Source organism: Oncorhynchus keta, chromosome 20 (genome assembly GCF_023373465.1).
Source record: "Oncorhynchus keta strain PuntledgeMale-10-30-2019 chromosome 20, Oket_V2, whole genome shotgun sequence".
Taxonomy (NCBI): Eukaryota; Metazoa; Chordata; class Actinopteri; order Salmoniformes; family Salmonidae; genus Oncorhynchus; species Oncorhynchus keta.
In genome coordinates this window covers 338350-346233 of record NC_068440.1, presented here as the reverse complement: position 1 = coordinate 346233, position 7884 = coordinate 338350, and the positions used below count along the sequence as shown (strand labels likewise).

At 40.0% G+C, this 7884-nt stretch overlaps 1 protein-coding gene across 2 annotated transcripts; it reads left to right on the top strand.

Moving 5' to 3' along the window:
• The first annotated feature begins 2614 nt into the window (after positions 1-2614).
• Positions 2615-7334, top strand: LOC118399099 (protein S100-A1-like). Of its 2 annotated transcripts, XM_035794884.2 has the most exons (4): positions 4713-4894; positions 6002-6050; positions 6393-6546; positions 6635-7334. In XM_035794884.2, the coding sequence occupies exons 2-4, from the start codon at positions 6037-6039 to the stop codon at positions 6836-6838; spliced, it is 372 nt and encodes a 123-aa protein (XP_035650777.1). In that variant the 5' UTR covers positions 4713-4894; positions 6002-6036; the 3' UTR covers positions 6839-7334. The 2 variants fall into 2 exon arrangements, with proteins under 2 accessions (XP_035650779.1, XP_035650777.1); XM_035794886.2 differs by lacking the exon at positions 6002-6050 and having other exon boundaries at positions 2615-4894.
• Positions 7335-7884: the final 550 nt, after the last annotated feature.

Sequence of the window (7884 nt, the reverse complement as noted above, 5' to 3'; positions counted from 1 at the left end):
TTCAGACTAGTCTTTCTCTCTTTCTCTGTCTTTGCTTTGTCTATCTCATTTTCTGGAAGATCCAAGCAGGGCAGCATCCACAGTTTATGGACTCCGCTCCGCTACTAGCTAGCCAATAGCTATGGATTTGGAGCTGGAAGATCAGGTGTGGTGTGTCCTAATAATGGCCTTCTAGTAAATAATTAAGGGGCCCAGGATGGAATTAACACCAGGGGACCCTTGTGGCCCCAAGGGAGCCCGAAATAGCCCTCAAGCAGCAAGCCACTGACCCTGGAAGGCCCCTAGGGGCCCTTGAGATTGGGCCCAAGCCGTTTCTCCATGCAACCCAATCCACCGGAACCAGAACCAGGAAGAAAGGAAGGAAAAAACTCGCCCAAACGTTAAGAAAAGAGGCTCTTATAGCCTATTGGAGACATCACATCTGACAAAAGAAACTTGACCCTTGTTTAGGTATTGTGCAGGTATTTTTTTCTACACTCTTAGAATTTATTTTGCTATGTATAACCTAAAAGGGTTCTTCAGTTGTCCCTATTGACGGTTGTCCATGTAGAACCCTTTCCACAGAGGGCCAAAAGGGTTCGACCTGGAACCAATAAGGATACTACTATGGGGGCAGCTGAAGTACCCTTTTGGAATCTTTTTTTGTTGTTGTATATTTTTGTTGTTTTTGTTTTCTTCCTGTTTCTGCTACCATCAGGTTTGCTGCGTTACCTGGTCACACCCCTGTTCTCTGTGTTGAGAAACCCTGTTTGACCTGCAACTATTTTCCCAGTGCTTAAAACCATTGACTTAGCCATGGCTTAATACCGTTGCCTTAACCATAGTGGCCACATCCTTGGACAAAAACCAACACAAGAGTTACTTGATTACTGATAGCTATCTGTGACTCATCTGAAGATCCTGAGTTCCAATGAAACTGTCAGACCTGGGTTCAAATACTATTTGAAATCTTTTAAATACTTTCAGTGTTTGCTCTAGTCTGCCTGGGGTGCCAGATGGGCAGGTTTTGCCGTTTTTTTGACTATTCTATTGGTCCATTAAGCAAGGAAATCTTGGCCAAATGATTTCAAATAGTATTTGAACCCAGGTCTGTAAACTGCATTACCCCTTAGCCCAGTAGTGTTACACAGCATGTGACTATTGTTTGCTATATATTATTTTGTTAATATTACTAACTTTTATTGATTAAACAGCTACTATTATTTGATAATATAACTATTATTACTCCAGCCATTCTAATGGCTTGAATTGTATACCTTGCATGTAATATGGTACAATTGTATTATGTATGTTTGGATTTGGACCACTAACAAATTTTGGAAGCCTTAAAATAACTGTCCAGTGAAAATCTCCCTTTTAAAAACTCTGTGGCGGCAGGGTAGCCTAGTGGTTAGAGCGGTGGACTAGCAACCGGAAGGTTGCAAGTTCAAATCGCTGAGCTGACACGTTACAAATCTGTCATTTTACCCCTGAACAGGCAGAACGACAGATTAACCCACTGTTCCTAGGCCGTCATTGAAAATAAGATTTTGTTCGTTAAATAAAGGTAAAAAATATATATAAAAAATGTTGTTGACTCATCCTATTCTTGTTTTGTGGCCAAAGCATGAATTAGTATTTGTAGCCAAAGCATATATTTCCTCATTTAACATGAGTAACATTGGCTCAATGGCTGAGCTGGTCAATTAGCTTCAGCTGACTGACTAAACTAACCAGAAGGGAGTGGTAAGAAAGCTGTTTTTGCATTACTTTTTAAGATATTTTTAACGATCAGTAATATGCCCACACCACTCAAACACAGAGAAGCCATTTCTGGGAAAGAATACTATTACACTGATATTGTAATTAATTATAGGTCATATTTCAGAGAAATCTGGAAACCCTGAACACTTACTTTAAGGGAACTCGGGGGTTGTACTGTACAGCCCAACACACAGGTTATTTACACACTAGCAATTATTTGTCAGATGTACACAGACAATTTCTTAATTGTAGTTTAATGATTTGTAAATTGTCGCATCATTAATAATACAACCATCAGAAAAAGCTCATGTTGCATCATTACGTGCAACCACATAGCACCACCGACCAGGACATGGAGCTATACAGTGCCTTCAGAAACTTGTTTCACATTTTGTTGTGTTACAGCCTGAATTCAAAAACACCCGTCTACACACAAATGCCCCATAATGACAAAGGGAAAACATGTTTTTAGAAATGTTTGCAAACGTATTCAAAATGAAATACAGAAATCTCATTTATATAAGTATTCACACCCCTTAGTCAATACATGTTAGAATCACCTTTGGCAGCGATTACAGCTGTGAGTCTTTCTGGGTAAGTCTCCTTTGCCCACCTGGATTAATTCATTAGTAAAAATGTGTCAAAACATAATTCCACTTTAACATTATGTGGTATTGTGTGTTTGCCAGTGACGCAAAATATACATTTAATCCATTTTAAATTCAGGCTGTAGCACAACAAAATGTGGAAAATGTCAAGTGGTGTGACTACTTTCTGAAGTCACTGTACATAGTTTGTTTATTATGACAAGTTGAGCTTCAAACCTTCAGTGAAATAGAGATTATGTAAAAATCTACGAGTGATAATGACCTGTAATGAGGTCAAAATGTCACACTTTGACACGTAAATTGTCTTCCCTTTACTTATCCATGCATTTTACTACACTCTTGCGCTCTGCTCGTACTATGCTGCATTGCTTCCATGATTCATTTAGACTTAGAAAAGCAAAGGCTCATCTGTCATTCTTTACTCATCAGAACATGCTTTTTTTTTTTACTAAACCTAGTTAAAGAGCATATTCTGTACTGTAATATTCTAAACCAATGTATTTTACAGTGACACACAACGACATTACTTTACGTTTGTCCGTCTCGACTATGTAAAAAACAATGGAGGCTGCTGAGGGGAGGAAGGCTCATAATAATGTCTGGAATAGAGCGATTGGAAACCATGTATTTGATGTATATGATACCATTCCACTTATTCGGCTCCAGCCATTACCATGAGCCTGTTCTCCACAATTAAGGTGCCATCAACCTGTGGTGAAAAACCATGCCACTCACTAGCACCCTCTGCAATTAGCATCATGCTAACTTCTCCTGGTAGTGCTGCAGTGTGTGCATAGACATAGCCGCAGGCATTAGGGGTGCTGAGGGTGCTGCAACATCCCCAGAAAAATCTGAATTGAAAAATATATAATATAATAATTGTATTTATTTATTTTGTAACAAAAATAGTGCACTGGGCCTTTACTGGTATTAGTGGACCAATATATACCTGTGTCGTGCAGGCAACAACAAAACAATCAGCATCTCTGCTTTGGCAAAAAAGGTTTCATTAAGAACAGTATCTTGCAGGATTCAATAGCTGGAATTGTCAGAGTTGTTTCCCTGTCCCTTCTTCTGTGATTATCATTTAATGGAATCTAGAAAGAACAAAACCCTGTCCTCAAACATTGACATCAAAAGGTGCAAAGTTATGGGTAAAGACACAACGCATCCTCATCAAATTAAATATTTTTCTTGAAATAACACTTTTTAATCCGTGTTAATTTACCATCCTTACAAACCACTTAATGTAAATGTAGATTACTGCATTGTACATAGGCTGGTCATCTAGGTTTGTACCTGTAGACTTTCCATCACCATGAAGATAAACAATGTACAATAATTGAGTACATTGAGTCATCAAGTGGATTGTGAGGATGTAATTTGATCATGTGGCTCAGTTAGTAGAGCATGGCCCTTGCAATGCTAGGGTTGTGGGTTTGTTTTCCATGGGGGACAGGTACGATAAAGTTAGAAAATGTATGCACTCACTATTGTAATTTGCTCTGGATAAGAGCGTCTACTAAAAGGGAAGAGGAATAAATAGACCATTTCAGTTTTCACATAGAAATAAGTTGCATTTGTATTTCAAGAAACTGGAAAACATATATTAAGCAAGTTACAAATGCTGGTACAATCAAATACATTTAGTTTCATTTTTTTCACAAAAGTAACTGGGCCTTTACTAGTCCTGTACTAGTGGACCAATAGCCTATAGACTTGTTCAGCGCAGACACATTTTTTTTTTCTTGCAATAATTTGCTGCCCCCCCCCACCCCTAAACTTCCCACGGCTATATGCATAGGTTTCATCTACTAGCACGTTGTACTGTATTCATGAGCTAGCTGTGTTGGGTTGGGGTCTATTCCAACAAAATGATAACCAAAAGTAAACAGCAATTTTGTCAATTGGCTAAATTAAAAATCAAATTGACCACAAATCTGATATGTACAGGATACACAGGTACACATGATCTTTTCTGTTTCCAGGAGATGGTCTCTTTTCCAGTTGTATACTATATTACATAGATAGAAGTAGAGTGTTTACAGGTCGATCATCCCACCACAACACAATTAGCTTTTGCACACAAGTTCTCCACAGAGCCACTGCCATGCTCACCAAAAGCCATAGTAATGAACCAATGTTACACCTTCACCCGCAATTCCGTATCATTTTCACTAAGCTACGCTAATAGTATTTATGTAACCACTGTGTAAAGACCCATAATAAAATAAAATACATTGATGCTAACACGCAAGCCTGTTGTCTAATCTGTCCTGATGATATGTTGTTGATGATATGTTGTGTGCTGAGGTTAAGCACCCTATCTGCATGTGTTGAGCACCTGAGAAGAGAGGGAGGGAAGGGAGTGGGGAGAGGAAATAGACGCAGGGATGGTGGTGCGTACGTGGGAGAGGGGAGGAGGAGGGGACAGGTGATATTTAAGCCGCTGTCCGACTCTCTCCCTCATCCTTCTTTCCTTGTCTCTCTCTCTCTCCCTCTTCACCAAAGACAAAGGAGGCCCTCCATCAGCACTCCCTCAGGTAAGATGGATAGATTAGAGGACTGTTGTGCCCTTCTCCATTCTCCTTCTCCGTAACTGATAAATGTTTTCTGGGATCAGTTTAACAATGTTTTTATATGTGCTTTGTGAATAGTGTAACACTGGTATTTTTCACGGTAAGATACCCAGGGCTGAGGGGCACCTTGGTATCCAGAGCAATAAGACTTATGGGGCAATAAGTTGAGCTCATCACCTCAAACTACAATTGGTTTGCCTGTTGTAAAGGAGGTTTAAAAAGTTTAGTTGGTTCTAACTTTTTATATCTGAAATATCTTAATTTTAAGATAAAATAGTCAACTGTCTATATGGGAAATTGTTAAAAGGGTGAAAATAAATGTACTTTAAGAGGAATCTGTTGGAGAAGCATTTTTCTGCAATAATTCCAGAGCTCAGTAATATTTTACTGTCTACAGTTGGGTCGCCATGGTTTCCCATTGTCTTCTGTCCGTCAATGGGGCAGCTGACCCCTATAGACTTTCCAGTCAGCTGTGGTATCTCTTCTCTACTGACCTATTTTCTTCTCTTCTGTCCTCTTCACTGACCTTACCTCTCTTTCTTTACTACGCAAGTGAGTGATTTTATAGCCGGACTCTTCTATGCTGCAGTTATTTGATTAGAATTAGAACTCCTCAGTAGAGGATCTCCGATTCAAATTATATTGAGCACTTCTGTATTATTGATCACTCAGTGAACATCTGCAAAGGAATATTTGTCATTTTTCAGAATGGATAGAGCCTGTCCTGAGCTCCTGATTGTGATTGCCAGGTGGTTTATTTGCATTATACTTGCGGTTCCGTTCTGTCATTGTTACATGATCGATATGATTGTGAAACCCTGAGACCTCTATCTCAAGTTACCTCAATGACGTTACATTTACTTAGCAAGCAGCTAACAAGTCTGTCAACTGAGAATTGTTTTATTTAAATGGACCCTCTCACAATGTTCGAATTTGAAAATGATGTACAGTATAATGTTGTAAAAAGTGACAGAATTCTTGGTGTGTTCACGCTAACCATGTTGAAGGCTTTTCACCCTAACTATTATGTGAGTCAGTGTCATTGACAAATCTGTGTCTGTGTGTGCACAGTCTTTCCAACGAAATCAACTCAAGAAGATTCCAAGATGCCGGACACAATGTGTGTAAGACTGTTGCTTTTCAAAAGCCGTCTCTTCGTCTCATATCCCTCACATCTTTCACATGTCAACCAATTAAGGTTACAAAACACTGTCCAATAGCCACTGTATGTTGAGAAGGAATAGCTCATGTGTGGCCTGCAATTTAAACTTTGCATATAGTAACCTAGGCATATAATTGGGACACCTCTAGTTTGCTGATATTCTTCTGCCCGGTGTGTGTGTTTCACTCTGTCTCAGTGGAGGCTTCACACCCATGTTCGTCATGTGACCGCACATGCGGCTGGGATGGAGCGTGCAAACTGTCATAGTGTCTGACCTGTGCCCTCTGCCCTTCCCTCCAGTATGTCCAAGGAACCCTCTTCCAACCTGGAGAATGCCATGCAGATGCTGATCAAAACCTTCCACAAGTACTCAGGGAAGGAGGGTGACAAGTATACTCTGAGCCGGGGAGAGCTGAGAGAGCTGTTGACAGAGGAGCTGGGGAGTTACCTAGGGGTAAGAGGAGTGTACACCACGAGAGACTGGCGCACACACACACACACAATCTTTAACCTCCCATCCCCTCCTCCCTCTTCTAATCCAGAACGCCCGGGATGGAGAAGGGGTTGAGAAGGTGATGAACGACCTGGACGCCAACAGCGACGGTGAGGTGGACTTCACAGAGTTCATCATCCTGATGGGGGCCCTGACAGTGGCTTGCAACGACTTCTTCATGGAATACAAGCCCGAGAAACTTGTCCACACACCCTTTGAGAAAAAGGAGGCAACATCGGAGGTGAAAGAGTGAAGGAAAAAAGGGAGGTGTGGGGAGGGACTGGGAGGAGGGAAGGGGGAGAAGGACGGAAAGGGGCAATGAACTGTGGAGCAACAGTAAAAGGGTACAATTGATGGTTGTGTGGTCATGTTATGCAAATTTCTAAACCGTGCAAATGAACTGTGTGAAAAGAGGCTGAGGGAACTTCACTTCACTAAGTAAGGTTTCACTGATGGAAGAACAGTGTGTTCCATCTGCAACTATCCAAATACTTATCATACCATAGTTAAGTCACAGATCCGGAGTCAGTTACTCTGTGTCCTCAAATGAACGAGTGGCACTGTATACCGTAGGGGTCAGCAACAGGCGTCCTGTGGCATGCGAGTGATTTTCTTTGCCACCCCCTAAACTTTTTGGTAAAAAATATTTTCTGGTGATTTTACTTCTTTACTGTAAAATCACCAGGAATTCAGCAAAAATGTGTTTCGTTTAGGAAATCTGTTCAAGTATTCACACAAAGTTTTTTTTTTTTAAATATGTGATCGTGTCTCAATGTAATCAATGTATGAAATTATTCAAATTACAATCTCTTTTTGGGCTTAGTTGTGGTACATTTGCAGTGTACAGATTATTTTAATTATGTTCCCAGCCCTCTGACCATCCTCTCCAACAAAAATCAACCCCCGGCTGAATCTAGTTGCCTACCCCTGGTCTACAGGGTAGTATGTGTGAGATCAGTTGTGTTCTCTATTCAGTCTCAACTTCCAAATCAACTGTTTAAATGATTTGGATGCATATTCAGGATGGATTTAATTGAAAATATGAATTATTTCAGTGGATGTTATTGTAACACACAATAGAGTCAGATCGGGGCCTAAAGCACAACAGGGTGATACTGTCATGAATATAAAGATGATATCGTAGATAATAAATATCTTAAATATTTAGAATAGGTTATGTACTCAGAGTTGAACATTTTAATATAATTTACATTTCTTTGCACATATTTTGTAATCTGTTTTTGAATTACCAATGTGTTCTTCCAAACATTAAACATGACATTTAATCAGCTATGAATA

Coding starts and splice junctions, on each gene's coding strand:
- LOC118399099 (XM_035794884.2), top strand. Junction 6,547..6,634: donor AGCTGGGGAGTTACCTAGGG/GTAAGAGGAGTG, acceptor CTTCTAATCCAG/AACGCCCGGGATGGAGAAGG.